Genomic DNA, 21,490 nt, shown 5'->3' on the forward strand with positions numbered 1-21,490 from the left:
GTGAACCACATTTGTAGTGCAGAAAACCCAGGGTGAAGTTACCTGGGTAAGCCAAAATCCGGAGGGTTGGTGGTTCAAACCTTGGCTGCTCCACTCTACTAATAAATATCCTTAGATGCTGGATACTGACTCCAAGTTGCTCTCTGATGCTTCCATCGGAGTGTGAATGTGTGTGAATATTAGAAAGCATTTAAGCTAAAAAAAGAGAAAAAAAGGTTCTTGTGTTAAAGGCGTGAATGAGGTGTCTTGTATAAAGCCCTTTGAATGCTAGGAAGAGTAGAAAAGTGCCATATAAAAACCAGTCCAGTGTAAAGTGTTAAGCCACTGGTAGTCAAAGCAGTTTCCCCAACAGTCCTTATAAAAAACAGATTGTTGCTGCTGCTCTCTGGGGTGTCTGACAGTGACTGCAGCACCTTTGGAAGCTACTGCTATTCGAGCACACCGAATACCATGGGTAATTTAGCTTCTTGCTTCCCCCAGCAAAGACAGCTAAACAACTAAACACTGGGCTTATTAAACCCATATTATGTTACTCATGCTTTTCATCTACAAGCATCTGCTAAAGACTTTACATTAATGGACACTCAAAAGTAGCTTCTATCACATTCCCTTCACTGTGTTTGTCACCAGTGAAGTAACCTAACCTGCATGTACCTAACCTAACCTGGGATAAACCTGCAGGAATTGGTTGGTAGAGCCAGAGTAAAGAGCTGAACACAACCTAGTGTGAATCTAATGCTGATCTCCATAAAGTATACAAACATGGAATGGAAAGCTTCCCTCTATTAGCCAATGCCACATAGTGACAATGGGAATAGGCGGAAATCATACAAAATGTGAAAGGAAAAGTGTTTTTATGTATTATTATCCAAAAAGTATTAATTTATTATCAATATTGAAACTTTCGCTATGATCTACTGTTCAGTTTGTGAAGATCATTGCTAATTATTTTAAAAATTACTATCATATAGCTTTGAAGTACAGCTATCTCTTTGTTTTATAGTTCTCATGTCAAGGGTAAAAATAGGTAACTAAACATAAACCACTGCATGTGTTTATACATCTCAATGCAAATAAGAATTTTGCAAATACAGCAGTAGCAGGACTGTAGGCAAAGCCAACTCTGTATGACTGTGGAGCAGACGTGTTGATGCTGGAATGTCCCACAGATTGGTATTATGAGCACAAAGATGGACACAACGTACCTACGTCCAGTATAGCACCAGATCTTCTTTTACTTCTGTATAGAATGCTCAGTGCTGGCCCAATAAAAAGATTAACCAGTACTTTGCAGTGTTTTTGTATGTCATTGGAGCTGTCAGTTTGTCTCACCACACTCCAAGTGCTCTGAACAATAGCTGCGCTGATAGTAATGCTGGCAATTTCCCTGTTTTTTGCAGGTCACTGCCAGAGGATTCGCCCCATTGTTGCAGTTTGCCTACACTGCTAAGCTGTTACTCAGCAGAGAAAACATTCAGGAGGTCATCCGCTGTGCTGAATTCCTGCGCATGCACAACCTCGAGGACTCATGCTTTCGCTTCCTGGAAGCTCAGCTGCGCAGTGAGGAGGACGGCTTGCTGCTTTGCCACAAGGTGGCAGGAGAAGCAAATAACTTGGAGGATGAGAACATGCAATCAGAAGCAGAAAGGCCCACCTCCCCCATGGCCCGACATTGTGCAGATGCCCTTACTTCGTGTCGAGACCCCGACAACGATCGGCTAACGATGGCTATGCCTGGTAACTTCACAGATAGCCGGTCAGATTTCGATCGCCATGGAGCATCGGATCTGCCGCGATGCCCCAAGTACCGGAAATACCAGTGGGCTTGCAACAAGCACAATAATGACTCCTCCTCACATACCAGTACCTCAGGTTTTCCAAGCACATTAAAGGAGACCACCATTAGTGGGGCAGTGGCAAATCAGGGCACACTGCCTTTGGCACAGATCAAAGTGGAACCACAGGCAGAGGAAGAGGCCATTCCTTTGTGCCTGTCAGGGGATGAGCAGGACGCCAGGGATACGGATGTCATAATAGCCATGGAGATGGATAACCCTATATCTGTAGAAAGAACCAAGAGACCCAAGTCCCCTTCCTGCTTGCGAGCCTTCTTCAAGAAAGGAGTTGACATCTCCAGTCTGCCCAACACGTCACAGCAGCTATTCGCCAACAGACTTATCTGCCCACAGGACAAAGGAAACTCTCAGGGAGATCATACAAAAGACTTAGGCCCTTTCACTGGGGAGGTGGCTCTATCTGTTGTATCCCCAAAAGAGGTGGATGGTTTTCCTGCTAGTTTGTCCCACAAATCAACTTCCTGCGATGGGGTTTGCAAACAGGAAGTTGAAATCGACCGCCGCAGTGTCATATTTTCCTCAGGGGCTTGCAATCGCCTGGGAAACCCAGCGCATTCCTACCCTGTTGGGAACTCTTTGGAGATTGAGCTCTCTGAGCACATGACAAAGGGGCTGTGGGCTGGAGCTAGCCATTCCCTACCCACCTCCCAGTCCTATTGTCCCAGCACCACTTCTTCTGAGCCCCAAGTCCTGTGCCGCCCTAGGCCCAACACCAGCTGCCCAGTGCCAATCAAAGTATGCCCGCGCTCACCGCCTTGTGAGACTCGCACCAGAACTTCCAGCTCCTGCTCCTCATACTCCTACGCAGAGGATGGCAGCGGAGGGTCTCCCTGCAGCCTGCCCCAGTTTGAGTTTTCTTCTTCGCCATGCTCTAATGTGGCTCGCTGTCTCAATGTGGACCAGCAGGAGCAAAGTGTAGGAGGGGAGGTTGTTTTTAACCAGGTGAGGCCCAAGATCAAATGTGAGCAGTCCTATGGCACCAACTCTAGTGACGAGTCGGGCTCCTTTTCAGAGGGAGACAGCGAGTCCTGCCACGTGCAGGAGCAAGGATCAGAGGTGAGTATAAAACATTGTTTTTCACATCTAACACAGAGTGTAACTATTATACTCAAGTCCACCAACACTAATTATATTGCATTTACCTGCTCTCCATTAGCGGTCATTAAATCATTGTGTAGTAAAAGGAATGTTGCAAGCAAGATTTACAGCAGCACAAACTGTCACGGTAGTGGGTCTGTGACCCAGTGTTTTGTGTGTTTTAGTTGTATTCTTTGATTATTGTTATTCACGGATTTTGGTTCTGCTTGTGTTATATTTCTGTTCCTTTGCCTTTCTCGTGTTCCTCGTCTTGTCACTCTTGTCTCCATGTTCCTTCTGTCTTCCCAGTCAGTCGTGTCTGTCTCAGTGTCTAGTCTGCATCTTTGTCCTTGTCTTGTGTTTCCTATTTTACTTTGAAATTCTGTGCCCTATGTCAGTGTATCTAGTTTTGCTTCCCCTTGTCTCGTTATGTCTGATTAGTCTCAGCTGTGTTTCCCTTCTGTTTCCCATTCCCTCTTTACTCCCTTGTATATTTAAGCCTTGTGTTTTCCCTTGCCCTTTGTTGCATTGTACCTTCACCATGCTGTGTTTTTCCTCCGTGCTTCTGGTTCTCTGTTTCCCAGTTTTCTAGTTTGAGCTTCTTGTTTTGAGTTCCTAGTTTAGTTTTCTTGTATTTTATGTTCGAATGTTCTCCAGCAATAAAGCTGCCACCTTTAGTTAATCATTCGGTCTCTGACCTAGACGTGCTTTGATATTATAGATGCATTTTATGCATTTTCAGAGATGTGTGTCATGAGTCTAACATTTAGAGCTGTCATTGGAGTGACATCTTTTATAAGTCATTTTTGGACATCCAATTTTGGTCCACTGAAGAGGTTGTTTTGTAACACCAGGCAAGGTCTTTTTTTCGTTCAACATCTCTTGAAGGTCTAGTGTTGTCGTCTGTACGAATCAGAATCAGAATCAGAATCAGAAAGGGGGTTTATTGCCAAATGTTGAGCAGGTTTACAACATTAGGAAATTGCTGCGGTGCTTCAGTGCAAACATGGTGTCATAAATAGCACTTAAATAGACATGAAAAAAAATAAAAGTAGGGATAAGAATTAAAAGTGCTACGTAGAAAGATATGTGCATGAGATATGCATGGGATATATACATGAGAATAAGAATTAAGAGTGCTACGTTGAAAGATATATACATGAGTGCAGGTGGTGATCAGTGCCAAACATGGAATGATTGCAGTGAACACAGCGTAGGGTCATGTGTTAGTGGCGGGAACAGTCATATGGTTATTGTTCATGTGTCCAACAGCAGAGGGGAAGAAACTGTTCTTATGGCGAGAGGTTCTGGTGCGAATGGACCGGAGCCTCCTGCCTGAGGGGAGCAGGTCAAACAGACTGTGTCCAGGGTGAGAAGGGTCAGCTGAGATCCGAGCTGCACGCCGCAATGTCCTGGAGGTGTACAGGTCCTGCAAAGATGGGAGTCTGCAGCCAATCACCTTCTCAGCAGAGCGCACAACACGCTGCAGTCTCTGTTTGTCCCTGATAGTGGCTCCAGCGTACCACACGGTGATGGAGGAGGTGAGGATGGACTCGATGATTGCAGTGTAGAACTGCATCATCGTCCGTGTTGGCAGGTTGAATTTCTTCAGCTGCCTCAGGAAGTACATCCTCTGCTGGGCTTTCTTGATGACGGAGGTGATGGTGGGCTCCCACTTCAGGTCCTGGGTGATGGTGGTACCCAGGAAGCGGAATGAGTCCACAGAGGTGATGGGGGTGTCAGTCAGGATGATGGGGGGGAGTGGGGCTGTGTGCTTCCTGAAGTCCACAATAATCTCCACTGTCTTCTGGGCATTCAGCACCAGGTTGTTGTGGCTGCACCAGGACACCAGACGTTCAACCTCCCTCCTGTAGGCAGACTCATCCCCGTCAGAGATGAGCCCAATAACGGTGGTGTCATCTGCGAACTTGATTAGCTTGACAGACTGGTGGGTGGAGGTGCAGCAGTTGGTGTACAGGGAGAAGAGCAAAGGAGAAAGAACACAGCCCTGAGGGGAGCCGGTGCTGATGGTCCGGGAGTCCGAGACATTCTTTCCCAGCCTCACATGCTGCTTCCTGTCCGTCAGGAAGTCAGTGATCCACCGGCAGATGGGATCAGGCACATTCATCTGGGAAAGCTTGTCTCGGAGATGGTCTGGAAGGATGGTGTTGAAGGCAGAGCTGAAGTCCACAAACAGGATCCTGGCGTAGGTTCCTGGGGAGTCCAGATGCTGCAGGATGAAGTGTAGGGCCATGTTGATGGCGTCGTCTACAGACCTGTTGGCTCTATATGCAAACTGCAGGGGGTCCAGGAGGGGGGCCGTGAGGGTCCTGAGATGGGAGAGAACTAGGCGCTCAAAAGACTTCATGACCACAGATGTCAGAGCCACGGGTCTGTAGTCATTTAGTCCAGTGATCCTAGGTTTCTTGGGGACAGGGATTATGGTGGAGGACTTGAAGCAGGCAGGCACATGACATGCCTGCAGTGAGGAGTTGAAAATGCCAGAAAACACTGGGGCCAGCTCATTTGCACAGTGTCTGAGGGTGGCAGGAGACACGCCGTCTGGGCCGGGAGCTTTCCGAGCATTCAGGTTCTTAAACTGCTTCCTCACATCTGCTTCATGAATATGAAGAGTTGTGGTGGGAGGAGGTGGTGTGAAATCCTCTTTTGTGTGGGGTGAGGAGGGGGGTGTTGTAGGTGAACAGTTTGAAGGTGGTGATGGCTCTATGGAGGGGGGAGAGGTGGGGGAATTAGTGTCCAAAGTGCCTCTATTGTACGACCTCTGTGTACAGGCTAAAGTGTGGCTGTGGACGTCTTTTCAAAGTCAAACAGACTCATTCTAGACGTCATTTTTGTACTGCTTCTATAGGCTCTGTAGTGCCATGTTTCCAGAGGGTGGAGGGCATGTTTTCTGTAAAGAAACAGTTATGTGTAAAGGTGTGATCAGCGGACATCTCCAAGATACGGCAGGCACCTGAGCTAAAAACAAAAGTGAGCAGTTCCACAGTGGGTTTCAAATAGAAATCTCCTCAGCCTCTCACAGGCAGCTTGAAAAATGTGTGTATCAACAAGACTGTTGAGCAGATAGTCCAGTTCATACTGGACTATTAATTAAAATAAACCAGTTAAAGACAAACAGGAAAATGTAAAATAACAACAACAAAGAAACATGGGTACTGAATAATTTAGCAGGCTAACACATAATAAATTGTGTTTGTTTATAAATAATCCATATTCATATGTATCATGTTGATAACAACATTGTTAATATTTGTAAATTAAAAAATATTATATTTACTAATCATGTAAATTCCCTGCATCTATCATGGATGTCCAGATGATGTCCAAAAAAATGGCCTGGTATAAAGTTCAAATGGTTAACGTTATACTGACGTCAAAGTTGGGCCATGGTTGGACGTCCAAATTGTGGACCTGGTTTGGATGTTGTACAGATGTCCAGAATTGGTCGTAGTCCAACAGAACCAATATATAGACAAGTCCGCACATCTAGCCGACGTCCAATGTCTAGTGAGTAACCACCAGTGGTACTAACACTGAGGCAGATTTGAGGGAGTCCATATTCAAAACTAAAGATATTTTGTTTTGCATCTGCTATTAACAAGCACAAGAGCTTCTAAAAGTGCCTGAAAAGCCTTCAGTTGATCCAAAATGCTAGAGTGAGGGTACTGACAGGGACTTGAAAGAGAGAGCTTGTTTCTCCCATACTCTCTGCATTTGCTCCCTGTTTAATCCAGATGAAATTTAAAAGTGCTTGCTCTCAGGGAGGTCTTCCCATTGTTAGGGATTTCTCTGTATTAATGTCTTTACCTATAAGGGGCCTTGAGCCAGTTGCTATTGTGCATCCCCAAAGGCTAAAACTGAATTGTTATTTTGTTGTAGTTTCATTTACGTAAGGACAGAATAGTTTTTTTATAGATCTGTCTGATCTGTAATTTTACCCACTTATATGATATGGTACTGATATGATAACGATAGCGGACAGTAAAGGTTTAGTGAGAGACCCTCACCTGGCCCCCTTTGGCCACACTTCTACCAAGCTTTGCATATTGCAAAGTAATTTCAACCACTACTTTACAATTGTCACAGTCTGGCGAGGGCAGACTGTATGAATTGAAAAAGGACCCAAAACGCAGACGCCAAGGAACAGGGAACAGAACTTGAAATGTTAACAAAAGGCGAGCCGTTTAATAAGGCTAGTAGAAGAGGTACAAACAAAGGGCAAGGCAAACTGAAGCAAAATTAACACAAACCTAAACTGGGGAATCTAAACAAGCAATAAGAAAAACCTAGGCAAGAAACTTGGAAGCATGGCATGGGAAACATGGCGTGGACAACAGACGACCTGACAATCACACACTGAAAACAGAGGACTTAAATACACAGGAGGTGATTAGGGGAAGTGGGAACACATGGAGGAACAGCTGAGGGTAATAAAGCAGGACGAGGCAAGGGAAGCAAAACTAGAAACACTCACATGAGACATGGACCTTCAAAGTAAAACAGGAAACACACTGACTGAATTCTAAACATGCAAACTTAACAGCAACTGGGGAGACAGAATATAGGAACCTGAAATATGGTACAAAACCATCACAGTGGACATAACATGGAACACAGGGAAGCCATATGACGAAGCCAAAGAGCAAAACCTAAGATAACCATAACTGAGATCTAGGGAAACACGAAACAGTACCACAAAGGACTCAAAACATAATCCATAATATAAAAACACGAGATCTCTCCAAAATGAAACAGGAACATGAGAGGCAGACATAACAACATAAGACAACAGACATGAAACACACGAAGGGCAAGGGAGATTTAACATAGTTGGAACACGAGGGGGAAATAATAAGAACTAGAAACACTTAGGCATGATAACAAATAAACTTAGGAAACCTGATAAGCTTAAACATACACTATGAACATCAAAAGAACTGAAACTCAAAACACTGGGTCATAAGACCCAGGACCGTGACAACAATGTCCTGTGTCAGTAAATTTTTAATTGTCTGGGGTTGCAGTGAGTTGGAAGTGAGTAGGTGTGACATTCATGATGGAGCCGTAACACAGCTCAACAGTGCTGACAAGCATAACAGCAAATCCTCTAATCACCCCACCCCATCCCTTCACATCCTCCTCCCTCAGTCTACCAGACTCCTAAATGTAGACAACTGTTGTTTACCCGGTAAAGATCATTCATAGACTCTTTAATTCTCAGAAAAAGTCCAGTCTTGGTGTAATAACATGGAGGAGATTTCCCATCTGAGAGAAAGATAATAAAATCAGTTCTCAGAGAAAAACTTTATGGCCTAAAAATGCTGTTTTTTACAAGCAAAATTTCGATTTTCGCTTTGAATCTTAGATCCACGGTGTGGTCAGGGCCTTTTCCATGTTCTCCTCGTGTTAGCGTGGCTCTGGGTACAGTCCAAAGCCATGCATGTTACGAGTTGGGTTAATTGGTAATTCCAAATTGCTGTTTGGTGTGAATTTGAGTGCAAATGATTGTCTGTCTGTGTTAGGTGAAAACATTGCATCTCCAAAGTGTCTCTTTCTAAATATTTTGTTGTATTGTATTGTATTTTTTTTTTTTTTTACCTTTGATTAGTAGCTGTTAATAGCACTAAATTGTATATATCTCAAATAAGCTGTGACACACTCCCCAGACAGCTGGATTGTACAGTCTTTTTGCTCCAGTGTTTGAACTTATGACCTTTTGGCTCCAGGAGGCTCCAAAAGAGCACATGTCTTATGATATGACATTCACTGATATTTGCTTGAAGTGTAGGCAGAATTGGTTTTGTTGAACTTGAGAGCAAAAAGAGAGAGAGAGAGATAGTGGAGTGTTGCCATGGTGATTCATTTCACAGAGCGAGATAGTGCGTTGCAAGGTTTGGAGCTACATGACAGGATTGTGCTTTACTGTGGAAAGAATTTTGTTCTGCTGCACAAACAGAGCTGCGAGATAAAGCAGCTTGGCAGTTATGAGTAGTTAATCACATTCACTGCACGATGCATACCAGCCTCTACCATCAGATTTATGGGCCTTTGAAGGGCCTGCTAAATATGCCACTGTAACATGGGATTAATTTATAGCACTGAGCTATAAAACCAGAAGAACAGCCTAAAAATTACATTTCAATTCCAAATGGTAAATTGGAACATACAGCGTACGGCGTTGTTTAAGTCGCACTACACAACTAGCCACACACCAGTGGCGCTCTGTCACCATCAGAGTAACCAAAGCAAGCAGTTATTATCTAGTGAAATAAAAAAAATCAACATCAATTAAAAATGGCAAAAGTATGAAAAATATCTTGGTTGACCAAATATACAAAGTTTAACCAGCAGTTTCACTACTACTCTGCCTTTTTTTTTTTCATTAATAATGTGTCCAGTGTAATAACCACATCACACAGGGCACAATCCATTTATTTCAACTGTGATGTTTGAAATAAATGATCAAGATAATTTTTTAATGTATTTTTAAATACTTTTGAAATCAAGATGTAGGCTTGTCTTTCTGAGCTGATGTCCACATATAACAGCCGCTACAAGCATATCATTTAAGAGATATAATGCATTTCTGTAGACTAAACAGAATACAAACTGTTTAAAGTGAGCTCGATCTTAAACATCTATGACAAAAGTGTCCCAGCTGCCACAGGGCGAGAGGCAGGGTGCACCCCTGACAGTGTTGCCAGCCTCTCACAGGACCACTCACTTTTTCCAGGATCTGGAGAAAAGCCATACAAACACAGGGAGAACATAGCCAGATTCGTAGCATATTTAATAAATGAAATTGTGTCACTGATTGTTGCATTTATTGGCAGCGATCACATTAGTGGTCTTGATTTGAGCTCTTTTGCTGTATGCGTGCCAGAACCACGCGACTAGTCACTAGTTGAGTTAATAAAGAGACCTGAGAATTTCGATCACTCAAATCTATAGCTAATGCTGTGTTGGTTGCCACAGTCCTACTTGCTTATGACAGTGCAGGCAAATCTCCACTAGCAGCACTATCTAAGCTGAGCATGTATCATGCATCTGGCGCAAGCAGCATTAGTACCCCAGTTTGTCTCCTTGTAGCTGTCAGACCTCCAGCTCTGGCTGTGGTGTGGGCGTAAAGCTCATTCTCGCGTATAGTCTGGCCACAGCAGTGCAAATATTGATCTCAGAGCTAGTGGGAGGAATAAGGAAGTAGTCCTGATACATCAGCACATTGATATTTTTTTTCCTGTCAGGCAACACATAAAATAGGACAGGAAATGCACAGACCTTAATATCAGTTCCGCTCCTCTTGCAAAATGCCAAAGAAACTTTACTCTAGTCTAGATATGATGTGGCTGTGGTCTAAATAAAGATTTGCCATTCATAATGTTATCTTTGGAGCTGTTTTTTAGGCGCATGCAATAGTGATACCAGTACATGAATAAGATGCCACATTAAATTTTTGTAACTGGTGCCTTTGTTACCTTACCATCTCCAGGCAATTGTAGGCAGTACATTAGCATCAACTGGAAATAAAGTACTCTTTGGAATTATAGTTTAATGTTGTAATGGAATCAGAAATATGATGGTAAGAACATCTACGTAGGCAAAAATGGGAGAGCCTTGTTTCAACTAGGAGGATGTTTGTTTATTGCTTTCCATGCTTCATACGGGCAATACATCTAAAAACACAGGGCTGTCTGGGACACAGAAATGACTCCAGTGACTCTCGTCTTTGAGGCTTTGCATAGGTCCTGGAAGCACAGAGACATTTAGCATCCAATGGTAAACTGCAGAATTCTTGCAATGTTGACTTGTTAGCCACTGGCAAACCAGTGTTGTGATGTTTTGTACCCACATTCCCAGTAATAGTGTCAAGTACTACAAGGTTTGTTTTTGGATTTTCTGTGATGAAGTTTGACACACTTTTCTTATTTGCCAACCCATTTCTTTATATCTGTTTCCTCTGCAACTCATTATTTTGACAGTTAAATGTCTGATATTGTTTTTAATTTGCAGTGGCACTGCAGAGTGCTCAGAGTGGGGCAGAACAGTTACCAGTGAATGTCTCAACATTATCATGATCTTCATTAAATGCTGACTAATGGCATGCATGGGAAATTCTACTCTACAATCTAATTTATAAGCATGTGAGATGGGATTAATTAAACGCATGCAGAATTATAAACTGCACATTCCAGTATAAAATCCAATTTTAATTTGGATTACATGAGAGGCAAATATTACACGGACTTATGCCAGAGGTATCAACTAGAGACAATTTTAGGAAATTGCTTTATCTTTTAAAGAAACTTCCAGAGCAAATACATTTGTGTAGGAGTAAAGTGAGGGTTGTGGTGGATTCTGCAGGTGGAACGCAGACCACAGTGAACTGTCCCACTGGGGATCATCCATCGAGGTGTCCCACTCAAGCTTGGCTGGCAGGTCTCCTCATGGTACCTGCGTGTTGCTGAAACTAAAGAAATCAAATCAACTTTATCCTATACCATTTTTTTAACTCCCTACACACACACACACACACACACACACACACACACACACACACACACACACACACACACACACACACACGTTGGGGACATTTTTTTGTTGTATAGTATCTTGCCCATTCACATTTTGACCTGCAAAGTGTAACTGAACAAAGCAGGGACCAAACCACTGAGCTCTCGATAAAATCCAACAAATTGCTCTTCCTCCTGAGCCCCAGTCGTGCCCATGTATTTAATACAGATATTATTATTTCAGTCCAGATCACTACAGCCAAAGAGATTTCTGGAAAAATTAACAACTCACACCAATGAAGAATTCTAATTTTACCTACTGATTGCATTTTAGCGTGTGTAATGTTTCACGTTCACCTGTTAAAAGGGATTTTTTTTCTTCTTACTGTGGTCATTTACTTCATTATAGGAGGTCATCTGAATGTTGGGATTTTCCCACTGATGTTGTTTGGTCTTTACCCGAAAATATAAAGAACCTCGAGGTGGCAGTTGTAATTTGGCACTGTATGAATGAAATTGCATCGAATTGAATCAAATAGCTTAATTGGCAACATCTGTAGTTAGTGGAGACAAAAGGAAATGCAGTTTAATATTACAGGCCAGACAGTAATTGTCTTCTTCTATCATTCTGGCATTGGCACAGAGCTGGTTAACTCTCTAAGAAGTTGGGGGTGTTTATTCAAATGAAGAGCTTCAACATTGCAACATTAAAAAAGTAAATTACCACATCCTGCTTTACACTGAAGGCACTGGCATGAGACTGATACTGATCTGTAGCAAATGTAAAAAACAAAACAAAAAAACAACAGCAATTGTATGGCAGTATTGTTAGGCTGACATGAGTACCCACCTGCTCATTGTTATTTTATTAAATTTTTTTTATCTGCCTCATTTCACATCATTAAAAAGACATTGAGTCATGTTCATCTTGCTGTTTTCATGTTCTGGATTGTTCATATTCAGAGAAGCAGACAGATAGGGTGATGTTGCACTGAAGACAACAGTATAAGCAGTCAGACAAATTTTAGTGCATGGTGTGCAGACGCTCCAAATTTGTGAGAGAACTTGTCTCTTCTCTAGTCGAAAGCATCACATAAGTAATATTTGTATCCTGAATTTGAGACTGGAACATCAATTATTGTTTAACAGCACACGTCGCCCATGCCTGGCACCGCACCGCTGCTGATAACAGATGAGCCCTACTTTTCACTCTGTACCCCATTTCCAGCATAATGACCCAGAGAAGTAGACTAAGGGTGGGGAGGAGAGCTGCAAAGAAATGTAAATCCAGAGCAGTTGGCTGTGAATTTATGACCATGGCTGAAGCGTACTCTGTCATCCCGGCTGTGCTGCTGAACTCGTTAGTGCGGTGGAGTGGTTATATTTATCCATCCCCTGTGTACTAGTGAGTAGTCGAGAAAGAAAGTATTACAAGGTCATGGCATCCCCTTCCCTCTTGTTCTTCTTCGCCTGTTTTGGCCAAAGATCCTAGAGTAATCAGCACACGGTCCAAAGACATGAATGTCAGGTTAATTATTGAGTCTACATACAAAGAACATAGAAAAATTCACTAAATCGTTAAATTAGGCTTGTAGTTTAAATAGCTTGTGTGCCACATAGAAATATCAGTCCGTTCCACATTATGGTACATAATCCTTCTAATCATAGACGAGGAGTCATCTTGCCCTTGGCTTTGTGTGAACCTGGCTGCTCCTGATGTTTCATAGGTCTGTCTGTTTTTGTCTTTGAGGCGTTGTCGTGCCCTGGAGGAGCACACAGAGCTGAGTGTGGCCTTGAAAGCTTGCGTTATTATTTATTCATGTGTCTGCATGCAGATGTCGAGTCGAGATGAGGGTCCCTGGCAGCTCAGAGGGCTCTACCTCTAATGAGGAAACTCAAACCTTTTTCCTCTCCTAGAGACAGACTGAGATCTAAATTTGCTCTTCAGTGAGAAGTCACTTTGATTCTGTCATGGGTAGGCACAGTGCTTTATCCCCCTGAGTGCAGCACTTGCACCAGGTGATGCCTCAGCCACCGCTGTACACAATCTGGTGGAGAAACAGAGGTGAGCTGCCTCTGCCGTACCTCTGTCTGTAGTCATCTAAGTGTCCAAAGGTCTCAAGGGAGCATCTGACGAGCCCCATCGGCCAAGTATAGTAGAAGCATGGAGCTGCATCTCTATCTAGTCTCTTCCTCCTTTGTTTGACTTTGTTCTTCCTGTGCTCCACTGAGGAAGCCACAGAGAGAGAAAGGGAAGGGGAGAGGAGAAAGGGAGAGCTGCAACTCCTCTCATCCCTGCCAAGCTCTCTGGCTGTCTTCCTCTGGCTCTTTGTTATGCCTCTTCTCTTTCCCTCACTGCCTAAAGCTACAGCTCTCTGGTGCAGACAGATACCACTGGGGTGGATCTGCCTGTGATATGCTTATTGTAAGGTCTGCCATCACCTAAGAGAGAGAGGCTGCCTTATTGTTGCTCTCCAGACTGAGAGAAAGAGAATAAACAGATACAACCTTGATTTCTTGTCATATCAGCGACCAAGCTTCTGGTGGCTTTCTGGATTTGATTCTCCTGGCCTATTTAAAGATCTATTTAGCACATTAATTCTTTTGTTCAGCAGCATAAGAGGACTGCTGCTAAGTAGTGCAGATACTCATGCACCCACAGTTCACCTGATACTGATTTAGATCAGGTTGACAAGTCACTGCCCCTCTCAATCTGTCAAACTGGCACACTTCCAGGTACTAGGGGACAGATGGAGGGGGACTCTTTTCTTGGATCACCTTTGCCCCATCTGCTGAGGATGTGCTGTGTGTTAAATATGAGGCACAGAGAGCTGAAATCTCACCAAGTCGCTTATTCTCAGGCGTGTGGAGTGGGGCTTTTTTGCCATCTTGTGGTCAGATTTAGAAACTGTCTGACAGCAAGCAAACCCAGAGAGAGAATCGTTTACCTGGTAGATTAATTTCAAAATTACCAGTAAATTAAAATGTAATCCTTCATTAATCTCGTGATGTGTAACAAAAGCCAAGTTTTAAGATATTAATAAAGATTTTATTGTTAACTGTTGTGGGGTTTAAATTACGTTCAATTTTAAAATTTTGAAACTGTTTTTTTTTTTTAAATCATTAAAGAAAATAAACAGTGCAAAGTTAGGAACTACACGATATATATTATTTTGTAGTTCTAACATACGTAAACATTAAAGGCATTCTTCCGCATTTTTGTATTGTTTTTGTATTTACTTTATTTTTATAAACTTTTTCAAAGAGAAAGTAAACGTCAGTCACATCAGTCAAATAACTATACAGAAGGTTTACGGTTCATTTGTGTCCACCTTTGGTTTATTTATTTATTGTTCATTCGTTTTTTGTTTGTTTGTTTTTGATATTCAGAGGGTTCTCATAAGTCATATCAAAAGACAAGTCTCTCAAGAGGGAAAGGCAATATTCTTATCCAGAAACTCATTGCCAGCCCCTAAGTAGAACAAGATGGTGATAGTATTCATAATGAACAAACAAGCGGAAGTTAGTTTTTTAAGTATTCTGTCCCAGACTGGTATGATATCCAAGTACTTTCACGTACTTGCAGTCTTAAGTCTCCTGAGGAAACAGTCCGGTGTTCCATGTTAACCGTAAACTATGTAATACTATACATTTAGGTGAAGAAATACCCATCTATGCATTTTTACTGGTAAACTGTGTCAAATGCCACCCAGTGGAATTATCATGCTTTTCTTTCAGCTTTTAAGTTATTGAATTCTTTCTACTAGATGCCTGAAGATGTTGCAGTGGAGATAGATAAGTTCTTGGAAGCTTTTATTTCCAGTCCCAATAAAGACTGGAAAGGTATATTTATTTATCTTTGATCTAAATACTGTCACGGTCTGCGGAGGCAGACCGTGCGGGAATGTGTATGGTGGACCCAGGTGCGAACACAAGCGAGGATGCAGGAGTGGATTTAAACAAAAGCGAGCCTTTTATTATGGCTGATGAAAGGAACAAAACAGAGTGAAGGCAGCATATGAGTAGTAGCTCAACAGAAACCTAAACTGGACAAACTATGGAAAGGCTATGGCTGGAAATACGGAACACAGGGGGTGGGAACACAGACGACGCGACCCAGACTGTATGAAACACAGAGACTAAATACACATGAGGGATGATCAGGGGAAGTGGATGCACACGGGGAACACAGGTGACACTGATAATCATAACAAGACACGGCAGGAGTGAACGTAACACTGATGGGAGATGGGCAAAGTAAAACAGGAAGTACACAGAGGTTCAAACAGGAGGAGAGAGAGCACGGGGAGAACGCAGACATAACGGGCTGGGGAAAACATAGAATAAAACACAAAGAGAGACGAGGGCTCATAAATACACAGAGGGGCACACAGGGGGTAAGAGTCACGAAGGGAAAACACATAAGGAACAACGTAACAGATCAACCCAGGAAGCATGGCCTAAATAAAGAACAAAATACAAAAATACATGAAAACTAAGAATACTGGGCCCACATGGCCCAGGACCATGACAAATACTTCACAATTAGGGTTACACCAGTGAGTCAAAATGCACAGCTGTGCTTCTCTGTGCTAATCCTCCATGAAAAGCACAGACATCCCCCCTGTATCCGTATGTAGCCCTAATGCCTGAAATTTAATCCTTGATTCTTGCTCTCCCCAAATGAAAACAGCAGTCGCCTCAAGATGCTTAATATTCAAGGTAAAGACCCTACAATAACAGAAAGGACGCAATTGTCATTTCTCCTTTAATTATTGCTGATAAGCGGTTTATTAGCTAATCATGATTTAAAAAAGAAATATTAGTGTAGGCAATGTATTCATTTTTACCTCACAGCCATAAAAGGCTAATGAGTTATTGTTGTCACCCTGCTGGGTGGACAGCGTGGGCACCTAATTCTGTGAATGCAATGACCTGAGAACAACGTAACATCATCTATTATAGGTGCATCTACAAAAAAATCTTACACAAGTTCAAAACTAAATAAATAAGAGTCAAAGGTCAGAGGTCAAGTTTTTTGAAAATCTTATGATTGTAATAACTCAACTTCAAATTGATACCATAGTTGCATTTACTAAAACTCCTGGACACGTTCAAATCTCAGTGATCTTGACCTCAAGGTCAGGGTAAGTTTTCCGAAAACCTTGTGAGTGTGATAACTTGAGAACAAGGCGACATAGAATTCTGAAATTAATACCATAGATATGGCTAATAGGAGGCTGAGGAGTAGCACTGACAGTGTCTAGTATGGTCTATGAAACCATGGGAAGTACAGCAGAAAATGTTGGCTATTCTCGTTCTTTCTTTGTGATCATGTTCTTTGACATTACATTACAATCGTCGAACCTTCTTGATTGGTGTGTCAGTTAGACACAGGGAACACTCACTTAGTGTCTTTGTTTCTTTGAAATCCCCGTAACTTCTACTTGATGTGGCTCTATCAGCACTGGCGTGATGTCAAATCTTCTGTTTCCCAGGAGTGATATCTCAGTTTCCCCGTAGTTGTAGTTTTTACGTTGCTCTTAACGCCTAGACAATCTGAAGGTACTCCCCTCTTTTTCATTTTTTCCTCCATTGGCTCAGGTGTGCCAATGTAAATGAAAAAACACTCTGAGCCCTAGCATCTGGGAACGGAGTCCGTTTTCTTTAAGTGGTTTTTTTTATGCTGGTATGAGTCTTTCTTTTCATGAGATTTGGTCAGGTACTCTTGATCCACAAACTTTCTTCTCCCATTTTGTAGAGTCTTGGCTTTTTTGCTATTCTTTGGTTTTATATTCCAGGAAATAGGCACAGACAGACACTGGTTTGGAGCCTTAGGGTGGTTTGGGTCCCAGTGACTGGCATCAGGACTGAACACCAAGTATCATGACTTCTAGTCTATCCAGTAAATCCAGGTCCAGCTTTTATTACACCTACACATTTTTGTTTACCCAGCCTTATATTATCGCATCAAGCTACAGTAAGATCCACCATAGCACAGATACTGATCTTAGTATATCACAAGAAAACATAACATGCAAATACAACTGATTTCTTTTTTTTTCCCCCTTTTTTGAACATGTATTATATGTGTATGTGTTGCTTTCAGTGATTTATAGATCAAGGACTTATTTACTTGTATTACATATCTTGTTAGGGCTTGATGTGATCGGGTCCAGGTAGACAAGCATTGCGGGAGCTCCTGTACCCAGATATGCGCTCCAGCATGTAGTTTTGTGGTTTCAGTACAACAAAGATTTGGTATCTTTGTTGTACTGAAACCTCTGGCATCATTGGCATGCCGCTTTCTTTGCTTGCAATTTGTTCTAGGGGTCACTCTTGGATTGTAGGTATTTCACTGGTCTTTGTTGTCCTCTCTGGGTTTTGTGCATATCCAATTTGTAGTTTAAACTGTCTTTTTAGCTGAAGCATTGGTCTGGGGGCTTTGAGGACTTGCTGTGACATGCTGAAAATCCAATGATTCTGCAAACTTCTCATGAGCTGTAGCGTGCCCTGTTGTCACTTCAAACTGTTTTTGGGAGGTCATGTCTGCCAAATACTCCCTTTATTTTGGGGACGAGAGCAGCTCCGGCGATGTCATCTTTGGATTTTTCGACACCCAACATCCAGAAAAATATTATAAACAACTAAAGCTCACTGCTGCACATTGAGGATTCTGATTGTTTCTTTGGTTAAAGAAGCAATTGTTATTGCAACTAGATGAGGTCATGACCAAGAATGACCAAGCTAAGAGAAGGAAACACTGCTGATGGCTAACTAACTGGACATAGTGATAGTGGACAAGCAGAGGACCAGTGACAGATCTAACTATACCAAGTGATAGAAACATCAAGTTGCTCTAGTTTGGATCCCATCTGAGATCTCTTTAACATTGTCAGGGAAATGTGGATGTACTAATTAGGTGATTAAGGAAACAGAAAATCTGTTGGAAAGTCCCTTTTACACTGCCGAAGCTGCGGCTCCTCAAATCCAGAAGACAGCAAGAACACTTTGATCTGGGACAATCAAGCAAGCAATTTCCACAGCTACATTAATAGGCTAGGACACATCAACGTTAAATGTTTCAATGGATCCATTTTAAAGTTTCAGAGCTTTAAGTCATATTTCTAAGCCATCACCTTAGAAACAAACAGCATCACAGAGGGCGCCCTTATTATTGATATAATTAACTAGAAATAAAATGTTATTGTAAGACCCTACAATATTACATACAGAGAAAAATCCAACAATCATATGACCCCCTATGAGTGAGCACTTTGGCAACAGCAGGAAGGAAAAACTCCCTTTTAACAGGAAGAAATCTCCAGCAGAACCAGGCTCAGGGAGGGGCGGGGCCATCTGCTGCGAACAGTTGGGGTGAGAGAAGGAAGACAGGATTAAAGACTGTGGAAGAGAGACAGAGATTAATAACAAGTATGATTCAGTGATTCAGAGGTCTGTTAACACATAGTGAGTGAGAACTATATTCTTTAGCAAAAAGGAAGCAAAAAGTTTTAAACCTAATCTTAAAAGTAGAGATAGTGTCTGTCTCCCGAATCCAAACTGGAAGCTGGATTCACAGAAGAGCGGCCTGAAAACTGAAGACTCTCCCTCCCATTCTACTTTTAAATACTCTATGAACAACATGTAAGCCTGCAGAGCGAGAGCGAAGTGCTCTAATGGAGTGATGTGGTACTACAAGGTCATTAAGATAAGATGGGGCCTGATTATTTATGACCTTGTATGTGAGGAGCAGGATTTTGAATTCAATTCTGGATTTAACAGAGAGCCAATGAAGGGAAGCCGAGGCAGGAGAAATATCCTCTCTCTTTCTAGTCCCTGTCAGGACTCTTGCTGCGGCCTTTTGGATTAACTGAAGGCTTTTCAAGGAGTTTTTAGTACATCCTAATAATAATGCTCAGGTGGACGATAGGTTTTTGAGTTTTCCAGCTGGGGTGGACAAAGCTAAGCATCAGGCTTTCCAGTGAATTAAAAGTCTGTTTTGGTCTTTGGTTGATTAATTAGCTGGTGTGGAAAATTGCTGCCACACCGCCACCTCGACCTGTGCTTCGAGGTTTCTGATAGTTGGTATGACTCGGGGGTGTTGATTCTAATTCTAATAATCACCCTGCTGTAACCAGGTTTCTGTAAGGCAGAATAAATTGATTTGTTGATCAATTGTTAAGTCATGTACTAACAGAGACTTGGAAGAGAGAGACCTAGTGTTTAATAATCCACATTTCACTGTTTTACTCTGTGGTGCAGATGTGGATACTGTATTGTTCTTTCTTTGTGATTTTTATTAATCTTTAAATCATTTGTTGTTGTTGTTTTGTTTGTTTGTTTTTTGTCTGTTTGGGAGCTGACACAGTCTTTAAGGGGATGGGGTTTGGGGGGATAACAGGAGGAGAGAAGCTGCAACTCTGCATCCTGGTCCCAACTCTGGATAGTCACGTTTTGGGGGTTTAATAAATTTGGCCAGATTTCTAGAAATAAGAGCTGCTCCATCCAAAGTGATGGATGAATGCCGTCTCTCCTAACAAGACCAGGTTTCCTCCAGAAAGTTTCACAATTATCTATAAAGCCCACATCGCTTTTTGGACACCACTCAGACAGACAGCGATTTGCTAGAGCATTCATTTCTTCTCCTTTTTACCACAGTGGTGCATGTTTCTGTAACACTTTTTATGTTGTTTATATATAATGTCTCTGTAGTAGATGGCACTCATTAGGTTGGCTGCATAATATTCTTTCACAATTCATTTGTTTCAAACTAACATTGCCCATATCCATTCATTTTAGTCTTTAATCTTAGTTATTTGTTTAATTGTGTAGTCATTAACATGTTTGCTTAGCAAGCAAAGGTTGCTGATTTGATTCCAGCCAGCGAGATAAATCCCCTTTGGAGTTTTATCAGTAATGGCATTCGGTGTAAAAACTCTCAAATCAAACATCTGTCGCAATGAAGCAGCTGAAAGTAGCTTTTTTTGTGCCTTTTCTTCTATTTTGGTTATTTGTTTAAAATGAGTTCATTAAAGTCATAAAGTATTCAGTCAGTTTATACTAGTTTAAAATAAAACTGAATGTAGAACTAATGTTAAATAATTAATTTGGTACATATCAGACTCCATACAACAGTTGGAAAGTCTTTGGTCTTAAAGCTGAAAAAATGCTTATCCTTTACGCAGTGTTTTTATTTTCCTTATTTTGCCAGGTCAAGCTTCCTTTTCCTGTAGATCAAATCACAAATCTTCCAAGGAATGACTTCCAAATGCTGGTGAAAATGCACAAACTGACTTCAGAGCAACTTGAGTTTATTCATGACATCAGGCGGCGGAGTAAGAACCGCATCGCAGCACAGCGTTGTCGCAAGAGGAAGCTCGACTGCATCCTCAACTTGGAGTGCGAGATAAGAAAGCTGGTGAGTGGATTGATTGTTCTAACACACTGTCATTAGCCGTCACCCAGTGAGAAGCTGCTCTCTTCTTTGGACACGGACTCACCTTAGTTATAACCATTTCATTATAATCAGTAACATTTTATTCTCCTCAGCACTTTCAAACCATTGCTCTCCAATGACTGTTCACTGGAGCCCTAACCCTGCTGTACTCTCTCTGTGCAGTCAGATTGCGGTGGTCCCCCGTCTTCTTTCTGTTTATTTATTCTGATGCTTAAACTGAGCTGATCCTGTTCTTCTGCAAGGGATCCCTCTTCTACAGAAGCCATCCTTCTGGGTGTCACTTCTAACGACAATGTTTGTTGTGTTGACTTACTAACTATACAACCCCCACCCCCCCCACCCCACTCCCCGAAAAAAGATGTTCCTAGGCACCCTCTTTTATACTTTTTTGTCCATTTGTCTCCCTTTCTCTTTCCTCCTCTCTGGACATCCAATCACGCTGTTTACATATAATCACCTGATGTCCAGCCACACCTTATCAGCTTCTCCATCTCCAACCTTTCACCCACTTTTAACTAGGGTAAAGGTTACTTCATGAAAACCACTTTATCATATTTTTATCT

The 21,490-nt window shown here is 42.1% G+C and overlaps 1 protein-coding gene across 3 annotated transcripts in view; it reads left to right on the plus strand.

The window, feature by feature from the left end:
• The window catches only part of bach2b (BTB and CNC homology 1, basic leucine zipper transcription factor 2b), a 102,484-nt gene that overhangs the window by 72,558 nt on the left and 8,436 nt on the right, over nt 1-21,490 (plus strand). For all 3 annotated transcript variants that reach the window (XM_082506854.1, XM_082506855.1, XM_082506856.1), the window contains 2 exons: nt 1,401-2,912; nt 20,682-20,888. In XM_082506854.1, coding sequence (XP_082362980.1) covers nt 1,401-2,912; nt 20,682-20,888 — 1,719 coding nt within the window. The remainder of the gene's footprint in view (nt 1-1,400; nt 2,913-20,681; nt 20,889-21,490) is intronic.

The sequence above is a fragment of the Aulonocara stuartgranti genome, assembly GCF_965226115.1.
Source record: "Aulonocara stuartgranti genome assembly, chromosome: 15".
NCBI lineage: Eukaryota > Metazoa > Chordata > Actinopteri > Cichliformes > Cichlidae > Aulonocara > Aulonocara stuartgranti.